Source organism: Macaca fascicularis, chromosome 12 (genome assembly GCF_037993035.2).
Source record: "Macaca fascicularis isolate 582-1 chromosome 12, T2T-MFA8v1.1".
NCBI lineage: Eukaryota > Metazoa > Chordata > Mammalia > Primates > Cercopithecidae > Macaca > Macaca fascicularis.
Genome location: NC_088386.1, coordinates 74470651 through 74490773, shown reverse-complemented (window position 1 = coordinate 74490773; position 20123 = coordinate 74470651). Strand labels below are relative to the sequence as shown.

The following is a 20123-nucleotide window of genomic DNA, read 5'->3' as shown; positions in this document are numbered from 1 at the left end:
GTGATAAATAGTACACAATTTTTTTGGATAGAGTTGGAGTGTAAAATAAATGGAATTGTAGGGTATTAAGTGAAAATTAGAAATGTTTGCTAGCATGACACTTTGCCAAAATAACAGTAGATTTTGGAGCCCGGATGCCTATGTATGAATCTGATCTTGGACATTTATTAGCTGTACGACCTTGGGCAGTCGCTTAACCTCCCTGTGCATCTGGCTTTTTTAACCTGTAAAATAGAAGTACTATTGGTACCTTATAAGGACATTGTGCTAAGTAAGTTAATACATGGCTGCAGCACAGGACTGCTAAGCACTCACTAAGTGCTAGCCATTATTTTGTCTTTATATCTCTCATGTGATGTAATGCTTTTGTTCATTTTCGCATTCCCAGCACATAGCTGAGTACATAGTCTGTAGATTTCAATGTTTTTTGATTAAGCAAAAAAATAAATGCTTAACACATTATAAATGGACATTTCCTGTATTAATATTTCCAAGATCATCTTAAAGTCATTTAGGTCAACTTAGAGAAAAGAAACCAGAAATTATAAATAGTGACTAGCTGCCTAAAGTGCTATTGAATGGGTCTAGTTGTATTCCTCAGAACAAAGATGGTCAGTGCATAAACTTCCTCCATTCCTTGTTGATAAAATGCTTCAGATACATACCACTTTCAATCCCAAACCTCTTTTATTCCAGTGTTTTCTCAGCTTTCCGGATTATGAGACAAAAGCTTCCAGAGGTGCTAATGGCATTTAATACCTGTCATTAATACCATGAATTCACCCTGGAACAAGGAGGGAGCCCTGGGGTCCAGCAGCAACCGCCATTGACAGGCGAGGAATAAGCTGGAGCTGCAGCAAGGGACAGCAAATATTGGGAGCTTAAAAATCACATCACCCCTATACTCTGGCCTTCATGGCCTTTGAAAGCTTGGGCAGATGTGGGGAGGACCTGATAGGAATCAGTTCCCCAGAGTGGGAACCACCAGAAGTTCTCTTCAGGTGATGTATAGAAAAGGAAACTGAAGCTTTTGGTCTTTGTAACAGAACCTAAGGGAAATCCGAATCTCTACAGGTAATAGAATCTGGTGCTCTAATTAGAAGCACAAATTAGACTCAACTCAGCACTCAGCTGAGTTTTGTGTTTTTGGTAGTTACAAGCATTCCAACGAAACTCTCTCCAGCCACTAGACTCATGGAAGGAAATGTTCTAGGTTCTGCTGTTTTCTTTCTGTTGTTGTTCCTATTTAATGTTGACTCTCTTCAAATTGATTAGTCAAGAAGCAAACAACATTACTTATTAAACACCTTTGTGAAACAGCATGATAGAATTCTGCTAGATAACTCACGGCTCTTGTTTGATTTCATCTTGTTGATATTTTTAAAAGAATGAAACGTGCCATGTCCTGATACTATCTCTATTTGATTTGGTGCAGGCTGCCTTGGGTCCTGTACCAAACAAGTGAAAAAGGAAAGGTCTTTATTGGTTTTGTGAAGAACAAACACCAAGCAACTCCTTAGTCTTTTCCAAAACAAGGCCAAAAAGAGCTGATTCATCTTCTTATCTGCCTAAAAACTGAATAGTACATATAAAATGGTCAAGAAGAGCTAGGAACCAGAGGGATAAAATATTATCCTTGTCCTATATCCTTTCTTCCCAATCCAGTCGTAGTAGCTTTATTTGACTTGCACATATAAGGTTTGAAGAAAGAGAGATATGTGAAGGAAAAAAGACTAAAGGGAAAACACTACTTCCAAAGGAGTTTATATGGGGGTCACAGTGTTCTTAATGCCAGAAATAATATGTTCTGTACTGTGTGTGCGGCAAAGGGAGTCTTTCCAGGCTGAATCCAGTATATCAGGTTCTTTATGGATATGGTAAATAGAAAAGCGCTCAGTTCTATTTTGAGGGTAGATTAAGTGAGAGCAATGATACTTAGCTCATTTCTGGAACTGGCACATGGAACTGGCAAATTCTGCATGGGAATAAGAGAGATGAACTTTGTGTATAATTCAGACAATCACAGACAGTATATTCTCCCTGAAAGTAGCTTCCTGTTAAAGTCCAGAAATTTAACTCTTATTTCTGTGTCTACAGATTATTCCTATTAGGGTTTGCTTAGGATTGAGGTCAGTATCGGGCCCGTCGTACCAATAGGTATTCTACATATGTATTTGTTGAGCTAATGAAGGAATAAAATCACTTACTTCCTTTCTACTGCTGTAGCTCTATTAAGTGTGATACATAGAACAATTTATAGTAAATATTTTCCTTACATATTTGAGAAAAAGCTCTGGAAGATAATTTGACTATTTTGATTCTCATTATGGGCTATCTTTGTCCTTGATATATCATTCCCTACTTCTAGTGAATGCTTAGTCTTTCAATTTATTTCCCATTTATTAGGAAGTAATACTTTTATTGTAACATTCAGGAGGGGGTGGAGTGATACCACACAAGCATTCAATGACCTTGTGGTTTTAGCATCTAATTCCAATAAAGATGAGACCAATGCCTGAGGATTTGAGAGTGGCAGATGTTCAGTGGGGCCACAGAGGAAAAGCCCGTGTGGGATGAATGACAGGCACCAGGTGGCCATGCACTTCTCAGTGACTTTTTAAAGATGGGCTCAATCAATCAAGATTTAGAATAACAGCCAGTATTTTCCAAGTACCTACTACATGTTTGCCATGAAACCCACTTACTTTTCTATATTTTTCTTCCTAATTCTCAAAACAACAAACATGACATATATTAAGGTTATAGTGGCTTTATATTAGAAAATGGGGTTAAATGTGTAAGCAAGAAAAAGCACTTTGGAATTTTCTATTCTTTCTCCATTCACACTGAAAACTTGAGAATTATCTTAAGGGAAGAAAGGGGAGAAGGCTCTCACATTTACATACAGACTTGCCTTTTATTTCCTCCTTTAGTGTAGCTCAGGGGTTCTCAATTCTAAATGTGAATCCGAGTTACTATATGCACTAATTCACATATGTTAAACTTTAAGGGTGATTTAAGGGAGTTCAAGATGATTTTGACTATGCCAGATATTTGCTTCAGGCATTGACTTTAAAGCTAACCCTCAGCCGGGCGTGGTGGCTCACGCCTGTAATCCCAGCACTTTGGGAGGCCAACACAGGCAGATCACAAGGTCAGGAGTTCAAGACCAGTCTGGCCAACATGATGAAACCTATCTCTACTAAAAATACAAAAATTAGCTGGGTGTGGTGGTATGTGCCTATAATCCTAGCTACTCAGGAGGCTGAGGTAGGAGAATCACTTGAACCCAGGAGGCAGAGGTTGCAGTGAGCTGAGATCGCACCACTGCACGCCAGCCTGGTGACAGAGCGAGACTCTGTCTCAGAAAACAAAACAAAACAAAAAACCTAACCCTCAATTAACAACAAACTCTGCTTTATTCAAAATAAGCAATACAAATTTTAAAATATATTTAAAATTTTCAGAAACAGTGGTTATTGGCAAATGATGTTTCAATGGGTTATGGAAGTATAGAGAAAGTCATTAAATCATCTTCTTTCCCTCCCTCCCTCCTTTCTTTCCTTTCTTTCTTCCTTCCTTCCTTCCTTCCTTCCTTCCTTGCTTGATTGCTTGCTTGCTTGACAGACTTTCACTCTTGTTGCCCAGGCTGGAGTGCAGTGGTATGATCTCGGCTCACTGCAACCTCCACCTCCCGGGTTCTAATGATTCTCCTGCCTCAGCCTCCCGAGTTGCTGGGATTACAGGCACGTGCCACCACGCCTGGCTAATTTTTTTTTTTTTTTTTTTTTTTTTTGTAGAGACAAGGCTTCACCATGTCGGTCAGGCTGGTCTTGAACTCCTGACCTCAAGTGATCCACCTGCCTTGGCCTCCCAAAGTGCTGGGATTACAGGCGTGAGCCACCATGCCTGGCCAATCAACTTCTTTTCTAACATCAACATTTTGTTGCACTCGGCTCCATTGCCAACCTCAGGAAAGCAAAAGAATCAGATAAAGAAGAGTTCTTCAGGTTCAGAGTTTCTTCAATTAAATTCTCTTTCTTTTACAGTCCTATAGTGTAAGAGAAATCTCTCAACCTTTCTCTGTATCTTTTCTAACCTATAAGAAGGAAAAGCAGAGACATACTTACAAAAAGTAAGTTTTAAAATCCCTCCTTTTCCACCCAAAATTACAACTTTATCTGAAATAGCCCTTCCTTCTTAGGCCTTCCGAGGTAATCTTTTGCCACATGGCACCACAGCCCAGGGTTTGAGAGCAGTGGTCTCAGAGTCAGGAAATGGGGTATAAATCCCAAATCCACTCCTTGGTAGAAGTGTCACTTTCTGCAATTTGCTTAACCTCTCTGAGACTCCGTTTTCCCAGTCATATGTTGGGGATAATTTCTTACTTCCTCTTAGGACAGTTAAGGAGAGTCTGGAACTAAGCAGGCATTCAATATTCATTGACTGAATAAGAATTGTGCAACACACAGTATTGAAGCAAGCACGTAGTCTGTTCTTATTAAAATATAGTTATATAACTATGTATATATTAAAATATAGGTATAACTTCCTCTTCGCTGCTAAATAAGTGAGAATGATTTTGTTTTAAACATTCTAAATAAACAGAATTGCAGCATGGGAGACATGAGGACATTGGTGGGAAAATAGAATATCAGTGCATAAATAGTAAGACACTGTTTGAGTGATTTCATTCATAAATTCAAATTTTGTCCAGTTCCAAGTCTACCACTAGATCTCACCCCCGAGATGGCAGCAGGTGCAGGGGCATGAGTGCATTTGTGTACCTCCATGACCATAGCCTCTACAGTTGGTTTCGCCCATGTTGCCCCAGCATCAGCTCAACCTTGCTTGCCTGGTCTCCTTTAGGTCTTAGTAGTACTGGACTCATGAGCCCACCTATTCTCATTTCTTCTGGTCTGGGATCCTTACCTAGGGTCTTCTGTGGGGTCTTCCTGCTCTACTGGTCAGCTCCTGGCAAGCTCACTGGCTTCTAACTCAGCAATCCAGGGAGGCTACACTTCAAGGCCCCTGCCTGACTGTTAGGACTATTTTCCAGATTGGTATGGAACATTCCCTAAGGTGGCTTCTTCCAGTAGTGCTAAAGGGCAATGTGGCAAGATCTCCCATGCCATTCAGATTTTCTTCAATGTACCATTTGTTCTCTAGGTCAAAATTATTCCTAGAGACATTATGTGCGATATCAGGAGACCTACAAAGACAACTGCACTCTGCTTTCTCTCTTTCTCCTCATATTCCCACGATCTTCTTTCATTGCCTTTGTATCATACACTCCTCCATGTTAATACCAGCTAAGCCTTAATGGCCCAGTGGCTAACTCCTCTCTACTTTATGTTAATTCTATAAGCTTAATCCTGCATGCTGGGTTGTTGATCTGCTAATAAAGGACGAAAATAAAGGAATTTAAAAATCTTCTCTCAAGACAATATCTTGGTTTGCAAGGCTATGTTTTTTCTGCATAATCCTATTTATGCATGCCAGAAGCTAAATATTACCTTGGTCTTACTCTTTGCACAGCACCAGAACAGAATTCTAAACTCTTCTGAAGACAGATGGATGCATTGGATGGAGTAGGCTGAAGGTCTTATATCTGCAAAAGCAAGAGAAAAAAAGGACATTCATAATTTCTTGGATATTTTCCTACAGTGTTTCAAGAGCAAAGTGGAATTTACAGGGAAATTTCCTCTAAAGAATATTAGAGAAACATTCTTGCCATTAAAACCTGCATGATATATTTAAATAACTCATCTGTTATTTCTGTACAGTATAAAATGCACAAAATAAACCAGACTGACTCTCCAAATTCTATACAGTTATAACTCTGTGTTGTATAGATACATTCTCAATGTAAACTATTTTGGTGATTTTATGTTATTGACATTTATTTATGCTGAACTAAGCTATGATCAGTTTCCCTAAATGGAATCCTAAAAAACTATACAGCTGTTTTCCAACAATCTTCCAAGATTAAGATAGTTGTTTTTTGTTATAATGAAACTAATAAATTGTTCGGCCTGGTTTAATTGCTAGTGTTTTGTGTACACGTTGATGTAGATTTTAAACAAGAAAAGCAGAAAACGAAAGTATGTTTTCTTTGGCAGGCATTTGATGTACTTGGAAGAGTTGAAGCTTACCTTAAGCTCCTTAAATCAGAGGATTTAAGTCTGGCTGTTTTGGCAGCGAGGCATGAGGAATTACACAGAAAAATTAAAGACTGCACAGCTGATGCTTTGCAAAAGGGACAAACCTTAATCAGCCAAGTAGACTCCTGCAGGTAAGTAAAGTTGATTTCTTTCTTGGTGTAACAAGCTTTTTCACAGTTTCCACAACCTGCTAAAAAATAAGATGCATGATTGTCTTTTTCTGGTTCTGATGTTTTGCTGCATTATGATGTGGCTTAAAAGGATCTATTGAAGTTTGATCAACAGCTATTCTGAACACAGCCATTGCTCATCCAGAAGTGAGGCCATATTCTAAGCCTGGAGACTTACATATGCTAAAGCTTTCTGTTTACTCATTTCTGAGGAGGGGAAAGAGAATGGACAAAATAAGAAATGGAGCTTTAGTTCCCAAGGCTTTTCAAACCCTAGCATCTTTATGGAATAGCTCCCTCCCTTTGGTTCATGAGTCATGAGTCTATCCTGCCCTGTTTTTTTCTTACTGGAAGAAAATAAAATACCAGAATTTCCTTCCAGTTAGACCTTGGTGGCTCACCATGCAAAACCCTAAGTAAACAGTGACAATTGTTAATCCAACGGCATGGGCACCAGACTGCATGCTTTTGAACAGTGCTCTAGGTGGGCCTGTTTTATGAGCACATTTGGTGAATGCATCAGTGTTGAGCTTAGTGGGTATGAATAGAGAGAAAGACCTTGAGAAAGAGAGAGAGAATGCAGTAGGAAAGTATGGGAAAGACCAGGGATTGGAAGACAAAGAGGAAATGACGGAGCAGATAGTGGAATGCGTATTGACCAGAAAGAAATGAAAGCAGGGCTTACATTTTTGACAGAGACAAAAAAAAATATTATAAATGGGTTAAACTCACTTTTTCACCTTCCATGTCTGCAAATCTCCTTGAAACTCAAAGACATTCAGTTTGAAGAACCATGAAATAGGTGAAATGTGATAAAAATCATTTTATTTCTGTTTAAATCCTTGTTCTGTTCTATTTTAGACGTATTTAAAGGTGTTGATTTGGTAACTTTGGGTTTGGGGAACATTCTTTCCAGAAGACAGTCTGAATCTGGACAGAGGTATTTAACCCAGCGTTTGTGATATTTGCTATAGGACCATGCACGACTAAGATTAGAAACAATCCAAGGTCTTCCAATAAAAGCCAAAAAGTTGAGGCTATGAAGACAAGGGATTCTCCCCTTTGAAAAATGAATAGCTGTGTTTTTTACTAAGTTTCTTTACTTTAGCTCCAAGCCATGCAGTAGGTAATAGGGGTGTCCACTAGGCTTCAGGAGTTTCAAGGTGTTCCCTCCCATCCAGGCACAAAATATGGATACTGGAACTCCTCCTTCTGCTCTTTTCCAGCTTTTCCAGAATGTATAAATGTCTTGAACAATACAGAAAACGTCCTATGGGGTGGAAGAGACATTTATTGTGCCTAGACTCGGGGTACATGTTGGACATTGATTTGAGTCATATGATGACTGAATTAAGCGGTGAGGTTTCCAGTTATAATTTTAAAATGGTCCAATCTCAGTTTAACAAATGGGTCTCAAAGCATGGACAGATGTTATTTCTCTGGTCAGGCTACTCTTTGCTTGTGACACGTTCCCTGGCTGTGGAAAGGTTCCTCTCACGCATGGGGAGATCACAATGTAGCTGAAGACCTCTGCCCAAATCTCTGGAGTTCTGTTTGTGGGTTACTCCTTCCTGTCTGGTACCCTGCCCACAAATTTGAGATGCCTTGACTCAAAGCCTGATTCCTGTCTTCTCAACTCAGCAAGAACTCTGGGCTCTGCTTAGGTTCCACCTCTCTGAGCTTTGATCTAAAAATTACCTTCCAGGCAGTAAACTAGTGCAATCATAAGGCTCATCTCATGTATTTTCCTTCTCCAACTGATCACTGCCCTGTGCTACTAATTGTTCAGTGTCTGAAAACCATTGTTCCTGTACTTGTTTTTCTAGTTGGTTAAGATATGAAGGTAAATCCAGTCCCTGCCTCTTGACCAGAAACGGAAGTTCCCGATTCAGTTTTGATGCTTGACTCCTGGAGTTAGAAAAGTAGTCACAACTTTTTACTGCTGAATTTTATCCTGTTTGCTCTAATCAGTAATTCTTGTTTTCAAAACTTACATATAAGAGGAAAGCTGCTTTTATTTTATATACATTCTATGTTTGAGGTTTTACTGACTATTTTTAGCCATCATTTTGTAATGGCTGATATGTTTACTTGCTTCTTTATGTGCCAAGAGTGGTGCTGTCTCATTCAACTACAAAAAACAAACAAACAAAAAACTCTATGAAATAGACATCTTCATTTCATAAACAGGAAACTGAGATTGAGAGAAGTTCAGTTGAAATGTCATGGCATTGTTTTTGACACTCCACATGTATGAAATTAAACTCCCTTGACATTAGTCTTAGTTTCCTTATCCATACCAGTTTTCTTTTTACCTCTTTTGCTCTTTTTGGTCTTAATTTTAACATAATTATCATTTTTCAAAGAGACAGCTACAATCCTGTTTTTCGTGATGCAGACTGGTTTCAATAGAAGAAGAAATAATTAGGTACCATTTCAAAAAGCTTGAATTAATGCTTAGGTAAGTGAGTTTAAGAAAATCTTTAGCAATATGGTTTCTGTCAACATTGTAGTTCCAAAGCATTTGGTTTCCTTGAGATTTTATAATATTTTATAAATCAATACTATCTTCATTTCACAGGAGGAGCTGAAGATAAAATAAAATTGTTTCTTGGCAAAGGACATTTTTGGATTCAGAAGGTAGATGTAGAATAAAAACCCATTAAAAATTGAACTGAAATGCATTAGACTGTCAGTTGCAAACTAGAGCCATACATTGCTATTGACCTCAATCCCATGTATTCTGTTTGGGATTTGCTCCCTTTCCTCATCTAATAATTTATGTGCTTAATGAACTGAGTCACCATCACAGGAAAGAAATAGAATGTAAGGATAATATTTCAAGTTGCAGTCGCTGCTGGAGTGAAGATGGAGTTTAGAATGCTGGCAATGGAAATCAATGTAAATTTCAACAGAGCAAAGCAGATATTGCTGAACATCACAGTAGCTTCTGAGACTTCTGAGTGCCAGCCACACTCATGGGACACAATATATTAAGGTTCCTATTACCAGACACCAAAAAACTGGTATGGATAAGAAACCCAAGACTTCATGTTAAAGGAGTTCTAATTCATACATTCTGGGTGCCAAAACAATGCCATGACATTTAAACTTAATTTCTCTGAATCTCAGTTTTCCCTTTGTAAAACGAAGATATACATTTTATAGAGTGTTTAAAAAATTGAATGAGACAGCACCAGCAGTTGAGCACAAACTCACTTGTTTGTTGAGCCCTGTCTATGTGCACCACCATCAGCACAGAGAGGGCTCAATAAACAAGTACAGTGATACATCGCTTAACAGTGAGGAGGCATTCGGAGAAATGAGTCTTACATGATTTTGCTGTTGTGTGAACATCATAGAGTGCACTTACACACATCTTACACACACACCTACACATACTTAGACATGGTATAGCCTACTACATAGCTAAGCTAGCCTGTTGTTCCCAGGCTGCAGACTTGTGCAGCATGTTACTGTATTGGATATTATAGGCAAATGAAACACAATGGTATTTGTGTATCTAAACATAGAAAAAGTACAGTAAAAGCACAGCATTATAATCTTGTGGGACCACCATTGTTGATTGCAATGTTATATGGTGTATAACTATACTTTTTTACTTTCTATATAAAGAGCTTAAAAAAATACTGAGGGTAATATGGTTGTTTCAAATGATTACAGCACAGTCAGTTGTATCAAACTGTATTCATTTTCACTAACTGGAAAGGTAATATTTGAAATAGGGAAGATAAACACTTACCTTAATGTAATAAAAGGCATAATTTAGTATTGGGGCAGGTAGGAATTTCAGAGGCCCTTTGATCTGATTTTTTTTTTCTGTTAGTCAAAAAATAGGACCTCAGAAGTTTACGTTTATCTGAAATGAAGCTTCCTTAGTAAATCTGAGACATTTTCATTACTGTTCGGTAATTACTACTTTATTAGGAACAGGCCTACACTGTTTTACTATCATGCAATCAAATACATCTGAAGTTTGAGCAGCTTCACAAAGTAAATTGTGGTTATTTACATGTTTTCTTGCCTTTTCTATTTCCTGCATTTAATCTGATGATAATTCTGAGTCACTATTAAATAGTTGTTGTCTTTTTGGAGTACAATATCTGTCACATAACCACTTTAATTTTAAAGGCATTTTAGTGCATTCTTTATGATGCCTAAAAGTGTATGCAATAACAGTTGTCTTAGTCCATTTTCTGTTGCTGTAGAAGAATATCTGAGACTGGTAGTATGTAAAGGAAAGAAGTTTATCTAGCTCATGATTCTGGAGCCTGGAGGGCCAAGATTGGGTGGCCACATCTGGTCAGCTTCTGGTAAGAACCTCATGCTGCCTCATGACATGATGGAAAACTGGAAGGAAACCAGCTATGTATGAAAAAAGGGCAAAACACAAGAGGCAGCCTCACTTTATAACAACCTGCTCTAGTGGGAACTAATCTATTCCTGAGAGAACTAACCCAGACTTATGAAAAATACATTAATCCATCTTAATGACCATGTTATTTACCTCTTGAAGACACCACCTCCCAACACCACCTCATTGAGAACCAAGCCTCCACATGAGTTTTGGTGGGGACGAACCATACTTAAATCATAGAAATGGCCAAACGTAGACTTATAGTGAAGTTAAAAGCCCCTGGCTTCCAGCCTTCCTCATCTCCCTAAGCATCATCCTTGAGAACCAAGTCTAAAGAAAAACCAAAGATGGCCTGCTACCAAGCAGAATTTTGCATTTATTAAGACACAGGAATCAGTGGTGATTGGAAGTGCTGGGTCCAGGACCTTGTGTGAGGGTAAGATTTTCTATAATGGGACAAAAATGAGGACCTCCTTTTTTTCTCTCAGTTCAGTTACCAATTCAGAGCTGAAAAACATACAAAAACCCAGCAAGACCAGGCTACCTTGTGAAGTATTCATTTGCCTTTCCCGTTTGCCAAAATTAACTTATATAATTTACATATAAACTTGCTTCAGAGTTAACTCAATTTCTATACCTGCCTAAAGGACTGCATCAGTTTTCATTCTACCTCATCATGGTGGATTTAGGCTTATATGCCTCATCCTAACTGAATATTTTGCTTTGGTATAACTTTAAGACTTATCTGTTTTGATCCAACACTTACTACCCTCTTAATGTAGATCTTCTTATTTTCATATTTTATAGAGACATAAAACAGGAGTTTATTGGATTTTGCTTTCTTTTCCCACAATTTTCATTTGTGTTGGTTACTGCTACCTCCTTTGGTTGATATTGTGCATGGTTACGAATTTTTTGGACAGAACATGATCCATTTCTTCATTTGTTTATTCAGAAATATTTATTGACCATCTTTTGTAAATCAGATGTTCCCAGGCATCGAATGTGACAGGTGAAGTGTCCATCTTCATGGTGATTATGCTATTCTGGTGGTAAGAAATAGCCAACAAATAAATCGAATACCTAAGATGCTCTTACCCGGGAATGAGTACTATGAAAAAATATAAAAGGGAAATGAGATAGAGTGACTGAGCAGGAGATCATTTTAGACATTGTAGTCAGAGAAGGACTCTCTAAGAACAAAGGGGGCTACCCTGCAAGCAGCCGGGAGATGAGTGGACCAGGCAGAGCAATAGTAAGGGTGCCACAGAGACAAGGGTGGTGTGGCTGGAGGAGGGGGTGGCAGGGGGAGAAGGGTGTCAGACAAGACTACAAAGTGAGAGGGGGAGGTACACTATGTTCAATGACTCGTTAGCAATAATGGCAAACACTTCTGTGCTCTAGACATAAACTAATTTAATCCTCAAAACCACCCTGTGAAATGGGTACTACTATTATCATTGTCCCTGTTTTGCAGATGAGGAAACTGGGGCACAGAGAAGTTTAATAACTTGCCCTATTGCCTGTAACCCTGCAGTAAGAGGTTGTGTGAGTACTTAAGAGCTGATCTGAATTACTATTAGGTTGCTAGCTTTTTGTCTTTCTACTCCTTTCATTCAGCTTTAATCAATAACAAGAAGACTGGTGGCTAAATGAACATGGATCCTTTTTTAAAAATGTATATTTTAGTGCACTTAAAATTTACTCTAGCTTCTAGCTTCAGCTCAAGTCCCAACTTCTCTACAAAGTTTTTCTTTCAGTTCATTTCAGAAGTTATGAAATGTACATATGAGCATCTTATATGACATAGAAGCACCAGGCCTCAGGGACAATCAAAGCCTTATAAAACTGACCCCAAATCCCCAGAACCTGTCCCATGTCCAGTCAGGGAGCGACACATCAAGGAAGTGTGCTCCAGGAATGAGGGGACCATGAGTACAGTAGGTGTTGGGGTCACTTCTTCAGAGAAGGGAGACACAATCCTAAAGTCTGAGATCAGGACAGGCCGGGTGAAAGGGTGAAATCTGAGAGGGCTATGAACAGTTGCTGTATTTGGTAGGCTGAGATAGGGTCTACATCTTCAAGCCGAGATGAGCTGAATCAATACCTACCACATAACAGTTTATTTTAATTCCTTTTTATTTGTCATGTCTATCTCATGGCTTCACTTTTCATTCTGTGCTGGGCTGAATCATTCTTTAGTTATTTCATTTGTGACAGTATCATGTCCTCATTCAGACTATGATATCACCCAAGGGCTGAAACCACCCAAGAAACCTCTTTTTACCTTTCTTAGCTTAGTATTACATTACTCTAGTATTACATACTGGGTGACTTGATTTGAAATGTTAAGGGGTTGGCATGACATTGAAGGAAAGCCCTTATCATAATGAAAATATGTATAAAGATCTTAACAAACAAAAACAATCTCCATTCTCCAACAAAGCAAACACATTTCCTTTGCCTAGTAGATTTGTCTATGCCTGCATTTTATATGAACTGTACTAAGCATTTAAGAACTTAAAAATAACTGCTTTTAAAAGAGTTTGATGATGCATTTAGATGGTAAATGTCAGATAGTGAAATTTAGGAAATTACAAAGTTGAGTTCTTATGACAGTCTTAACCCAACCACTTTCCAAATATTTTCATGTCTATAATAAGCTGTTCTTTTTAGAGGCTGGGTAAATGTCATAACTGCAATCTTGGCTTGTTAACGCTGTTAAAGATTTTATCATTCTAAAACTCTTTAGTATGAAAAGTACCAAAAGCTCACACTTTCCATTAAATCCAGGAGTAACTACACTAGGTTCTCATAAAGTATCTTTACCACTGCAATATGAATGTATTCATTTATAGTGCTGATGATGTGATGTGAAGTAGCAAAGATCCCAGAGTAAAAAGATCTGGATCCACAGAACCTCCAGAGGAAGGCTGACTAAAGAGGCAGAAATCCCTGCCCTGGGTGGTTGAGGAGTCCTCTCATATTACAGGGTTTAGGGAGAAGAGGACAAAGAAAAGAGACAGAAAGAGATATGAGGGGACATATTTATGAACAAGATGCTCATCACAGTGCTATTTATAATAGTGCAAACCGGAAAACCACCTAAATATTTCCAGAAACTAGGGAAATGTTTGAATAGTTTAAGGGAAAGCACATAATGGAATATTCTAAGTCCCTATCAAATGGTGTTTTGAAGAATATTTTAAGACAGAGTATCCTCACAATATAACATAAGTAGGTACAAGTGGGGCCCAAGTTCTCTAATATGGCATAATACTAATGTGGGGTGGAGTAGGCAAGGAGGGCCAGGGGATTACCGAAAAGAAAGTCGTTTTGGAAGGAAATACATTAAAAGATATTTTTATGTTTTCCAAATAATCTCAAATGTGGGCATTTATCTGTTTAGCTCTTGCTGTGCCCTTTTAATCTCAGTACCATGTCGCAAATTATGAGAAAATTTCAGCCATTATCTTTTTAAATATTACTTTTCTGCCATTACCTTTTTTTCTCTTCTCCTACACCTTCTATTAGAAGAATGTTGGAGCCTCTTGGTCTCTTTCCAGTCTCTTACCTGTCTTTGTTTTTTTTTTTTTTTTTTTCACTATTTTAACTCCTCATGTTGCATTCTCCCTGGGTCCTCAGGCTATTTTCTCTTTTGTCAATTTCCCCTTTTTTTCATTCATTGATTTCTTATTTTAGAAAATATATTGTTTTCATTTCTGTGATTTCTAATTTTTTTGTATCAAATTTTGCTTTATTTCTGACTGTTTTTGTTTCAAAATTTCTTGGTCTTTTATTGTGGATGTTGGTTTTTTTAAATCTCTCTGACGATCTCAGGCATTTACTTTAAAGTCATTGTCAGATTGCTGTACTTATTTTCTTTACAACTGGAGTACATTTATCTCTTGGTTGTTGAATGTATCTTGGATTTGCTTTTCCTCATGTGTTTTGAGATTTTGGATTGCACTCTCATTTGGAGTGGGAGGGTTTTTTCTTTGACTTTCTTTTGCTTGCTTTCTTCTCTCTTTGCTCTTTCCTCCTTAGCAGCCTTGCAGTGACCACCTGGACTCATAGTACCTTCAGTCCAGCATAAAATGTCCTTCTGTTATTTGATCAGGGTCACACAAGCATCTATGGAGATATTCTGGCTCTTGAAGATGCAGTCAGAAAACCAGAAGAGGGCTTGATGTGGTTCCTGATGGCCCGCCATGTTTGATTCCATGGCCCCCATGGATATAGCAGTTGGCTATATCCATATAGCAGCTGGCTGCAGTATTTTCAACCTCCCCTAATGAGGGTGGAGAATTTCAGCTCTGCTACTAATTTCAGGAAGAATCCTAGCAATGGCACCCTTCAAATAGAACATATATGTTGGTCTCTATGGCCTCACAGAAATGGAACTTCTGGCCATCTCTACATGCATCTGAACAAGAACTCAGGTGCCCTGTAGCTTCAGCCACACTTACTGCTTTCTGTTTCTACTATGTTATCTATACATAAAAGATTGTGTGTGTGTGTGTCTGTGTGTGTGTGTATGTGAGAGAGAGAGAGACAGACAGATATGTTTGGTGGGAGAGATTTTCAAAGTATATAACTTAAATAAGAATCAAATTTATTGTAGAAACATAGGCACTTCACTTCTACAGCATAAATGGCACTTTTTCAAAGTAGGGATGAAAACTGGAGAGAGCAGCAGTTGTTTCCTCAAAAATAAAGACAACCATAAACATAAAAAGACACTCTTCAGGTTCCCATTAAAAGAAGCAGCAAGCTAAAGATAAGGAAGATTTTTTTCCATCTTCAAAGTATAATTTGTCCATAGACAAAAAGAAAAATATGGTCAGCTGATCTCTCCCAATGAGACAGAGTAAGCTGTCAAGTGCTTACCATCTGGTTCAGCTCCTAATCCAGATGGGCTGACAATAGTAATTTATGAAAGGTTTGAAAGCAACTTGCCATTCTTCAGAAAAAATCATTAGAACACATTAACATTGGAATTTGCTCCCCTCCTCCAGCCCCAATTTACAACAAATGCAAAGATAAGGCAACAGCTTCCATACAGTAAATAGAACAGCCTATTCTTGAACCAAAGTCTCTGCTCTTTGAGAAAAAAAAAAAAAGTAATTATTTTTCTTCCTCCTCCACTCCCCTCTATTGGCTGAATGAGTAAGGGAGAGAATGTTCTCATTTGGAGTTTCTAACAAATGCCTGAAGAAGCCTTCGCAGTCTGTGATGCTTGGAAAAGTCGAAGTCAACATCAGGAATAATCTGATGTACTGCATGTTCACACTACAGACGGGCATCCTCTAATCCATTCTTACAGAGACAGCCCAAAGGTCAATCAATATTTCCAATGCAAATCACAGAGCCACAGACTGTTAGAGCTAGAAGTCTAGCCCATTGTTAGCCCCTCTCCTACCCAATCAGACTGCACATGGGCAGTGTTGCTTCCAAATCAGAACAAAATGACAGGGCACCACGTTTTTGGTTCAACCAAGTTTTGTCATTAATTTAATAAGATTGTAAAGTAATAGGACTCATTTCTGGGAGACTGATGAGATTCTATTAATTTATTTTCAGTTCATGTAAGAATTGCTGGCAAAGAGTGGGGTCATACCTTTCCTTTGATCAGACCACCTGCTGTTCAGGTGCTGAGGAAACTGTCAATATGCATGCTATGCAGGTTTTAAAATGTTTTAGAACTTTCAAAAGAAAAGTCTGGTATCACCGTATAGAGTTTCTAATGGAAAAGGATGGAATCAGGGCTGAATGTAACCTGCAGATTAGGATGTCACTAAGAAGAAATAGAAAAAGCCCTAGGACTGGGAATGTGATGGATATCTTCCAATTGGGAATCAGAGAAAAGGAACTGGTTACTGCCCAATCAGACAGAGATGACCAAGTTATAAGGGCATAGAGAGAGGGAAATGGGAACTGGCTAGATTAACCAAGATGAATGGAAACTTCTCTTCCCAAGAAAAGGATCTAAGCCACATGTGAGAATGGAGTACACACAGGACAGGCAGTGATGCACAGAATGACAAGGCAGTTCAGTCTGTCCCTCTAAGGCTTTAAATAGAAGGAAGTATCGAGCCAAACTACACATGATAAATTTGGTTTAACCTAACTAAATGCCAAAGCATACCAAAGAAGAAATTGGGCAGTCTTTGGATAGCCTAAAACTTCTACAAGTGGCCAAAAGTGCAAGTCATCATTGTTTAAAACTGCTGGACACTGTTACTATGACATTTCAAATATGGTAACTGTGCGTATATTCTTCTCAATCTTTAAATCTATGTGTTTTCTTCCCTTAAATAATGACCAGAGACTATTTTATTTTATTTGAAAATGGGCATTGATATTCGACTACTTAAAAGGCTATGTGTTCAGGACTACAAGGGATATAAGAATAAATAGGACACCATTTATTTCCCTCAAAGAATTTACAACGCAATAGATACACATGATAAGGCATATATCATCACAAAATGAGACAGAATCTCCAAGGTTACTGAAAAACAGAGAGAGATAGAGAGATCCTATATGGTTGGTTGTAATTTACCTAAATTAAAATGGTAGGTTCTTTAAAAAACAACACTTTTATGGAAGGAATGCTTGGTTTGGTTTTGTTTACCTATTTTTTGTGCTGAAGGGACCGTCAAGACAGGTTGTAATTTGAACAAGCTACCATGACCCTCTAGTGGCCACTTGGAAAACTGCAGCAGGCATCGCATTACCTGGAAAAGCCAGCCAGTTTTAAAAGAGCACGTCAGCCAGGCCACCCCTGTTTCTACTTGCTACGACAGCCAAGAACACTCAACTCAAGGCAAAGTGAAATTTTAGAGGACAAAATACTCCCTACCCCAAGTCATGTGTCATAGACCCAGAAAAAGCATTATGAGGTGGTAGAGTGTGAACTCTGAGATCAGATGTCAGCCATTTCAGAACTGGGCCAGTTACTGAGACTCTCTCTGTTCCTCAGTCTACTCATCTGCGAAATGGGGATAACAATCCTACTCAGCTCATAGGGTTGTTATGAGGATTAGAAAAGAGACTACTTAAAACATTAAGAATGGTGCCTTATCACAGTAAGAGCTCAATAACTGTTTTTATTAGTTATGGCATTTTATGGTAAAAACTAAACCAATGTAATCTGTTTTTCCTTAAATTTCCTGAAGGTAAGATGTGTAACTAATCATTAAATCAATAAAATTGTTAAGTATATTAAGTCTATCTATTCAGGTAGCAGAGAGACTTGACATTAAATCAAGTCTTTGCTACTTACTAGATGTGTGTCTCTAGGGCAAGTTATGTCACCTGTGAAGGCTCAGTTTCATTGGCTAAAAATTGAAGTTATTGTTGCTTTTCTGACACTTCACAAAGTTATTGTAAGGATTCTATCAAATAATGCATCTATTGCACTTAACAAAGTGGCAAGTTTGGTGCAAGAATGTATTAAATAGTAGCTATTATTATGACTATATGCAAATTTATAAGAAGTGTGCATCTATAATCTATATTTCCATGACACTGTACAATCGAGTGATGCCATTTTAGAAAGAGAGTTCATTTTAGATTCAAAGAGCCGAAGAGGAGGCTGGGCTTAGTGTGAGTGTTGAATTAGAGCATCATAATTAAGACAAAGTAGGGATTCAAGTGGGAAATTTGGGAGGGGGAGGAGATGCTAGAGCAAGTTCAGGTGAGAGTCAGAGAGTGGGTCTGAGTTCTGGTACTTCTGGTACCTGAGACATCATGGCTAGGACTTATAGATAACTGCAAGAAGCTGGCTAACAGTCTTATTCTTTGGAGAAGGCCAGGGAATGAAGAGTAATGTGAACAGGAATCAAGAGGCTTGGCTGGAGCTGGTTACTGAGATCTAGTTTCCCCCAAGGGAGTAGCCTATTCAGAATTTGGACTTCCCTTCAAGCTACAGCTTCTTGGGACCAGGGAGGCCTGTGTTCTAAGTTTAGTTGGTAAAATAGCCCCTAACTGGAATGGTTGCCGAGGGCATTTGGGGTAGGACCACACAGGGCAGCTCAGAGGTGAGAGTGGCCACCTTTTTATCTTGGCTTTTCTTTCTTAATTGTATTAATCATTTCCAAATTCCTTTTATTTTAGTAATGGCATTTTCTGCCACTTTCAGCTATATTTCTTCTCTGTGTGTTTGCCCATTTCCTTTCACAACCTTTGTTCTCTGTACCTGCTTTCCACAATGCCCCTTATTCAATTTATTTTTCTCATTCCAGGTTTCCATATTCTGCAGAAAACTTGGAGCCTAAAGTATACAGGAAAACTGGGCTTTTAAATGCCTTTTGAGCATACAATATTTCAAAGTCTAAAGCCTAGTCAAAATACAATTCATATCACCAATACACTGCTTTTGTAGAATTATGGAATTTAGTGTTATTAAGAACTATTTCTTAATGATAAATGAGAAGAATCTCCTGATGTCTTGATTATATTCTTCACTGTCTCTACATATTAAAATGCAAAACTAAATGTTTAAAATGTAACATCTGTGAAACATTATGTGTCATGAATAAGATTACTCATAGTGGTTTCATATTTTCCTCCAATTAAACGTATCTGAGACTCCTGTGGTCCACAAGACACACCTCAGTGTTTTCCAGCTCTATAGCGGCCTCGTCATCACTCCAGTGAGGTTACTTTACCTCTCAGTCATTTAGGATCTTGCCCTCATTTCATTACTAATTAAATTCATTTTTACAGAGTCATAAATTAATTATTTTGAGGTAAACTGACTGAAACCTGTACCTTGTTCTGAGCTCTTTTTAAACTCTCGGTAATTAAATTTAAGAGCTATCATGTTAATCTTTATTAATACAGTATGCGAAGGAAATGACTGAGGGGAAATGAAAGACATCAACTTCTTAAATAGTCTTAGGGATAGGTTGGAAAATTTAAAAGTGTTCATTCCCTCAACAATATTAGGAAACCTGTTAAGATATCTTTGGACTAGAGGTAGGGTCCAACTCAAAATTCATGCATTGTTTTAGACGCATTTTCGTTGCGGGAGCTCTCATGTCACTTTTCTTTGTCTCATGAGACCAGCACAGGCGACAAAATGATAATGGGAGGCTTGGCTTCTTTTTTTTATCAACAAGTGTATTTGATTTCTAATTGTTGGTGATAACTTGGTTTTCATCTAATGAATACAGCCTTGAACATTCATAATCATTGAGAACAAGGACCTTAGTGTTATATAAATATTTTACCCTATTGGATTAGTAAATGCTTTGTTAATTGGCTGATCCACATTTCTATTCAAAGAGCATCTTTAGATAAATGAAGTTTTTAAATAACACCCTAAGGAAAAGTCGTGGTAAACACACTGTGGCTTTGCCATCAGGTTTTCAAAATATCCTACAGAAATATTAAAAAGTAAGC

At 38.1% G+C, this 20123-nt stretch overlaps 1 protein-coding gene and 1 long non-coding RNA gene across 5 annotated transcripts in view; one reads left to right on the top strand and one right to left on the bottom strand.

Moving 5' to 3' along the window:
• The window catches only part of LOC107126920 (uncharacterized), a 195756-nt gene that overhangs the window by 64371 nt on the left and 111262 nt on the right, over positions 1-20123 (bottom strand). For all 3 annotated transcript variants that reach the window (XR_010580219.2, XR_001483973.4, XR_010580220.2), the window contains 2 exons: positions 6269-6354; positions 5517-5611 (listed from right to left, as the gene is read on the bottom strand). This is a non-coding gene — a long non-coding RNA (uncharacterized lncRNA). The remainder of the gene's footprint in view (positions 1-5516; positions 5612-6268; positions 6355-20123) is intronic.
• CCDC141 (coiled-coil domain containing 141) overlaps positions 1-20123 on the top strand; it is a 210274-nt gene that overhangs the window by 132428 nt on the left and 57723 nt on the right. For both annotated transcript variants that reach the window (XM_015432436.4, XM_074009537.1), the window contains one exon: positions 6123-6295. In XM_015432436.4, coding sequence (XP_015287922.3) covers positions 6123-6295 — 173 coding nt within the window. The remainder of the gene's footprint in view (positions 1-6122; positions 6296-20123) is intronic.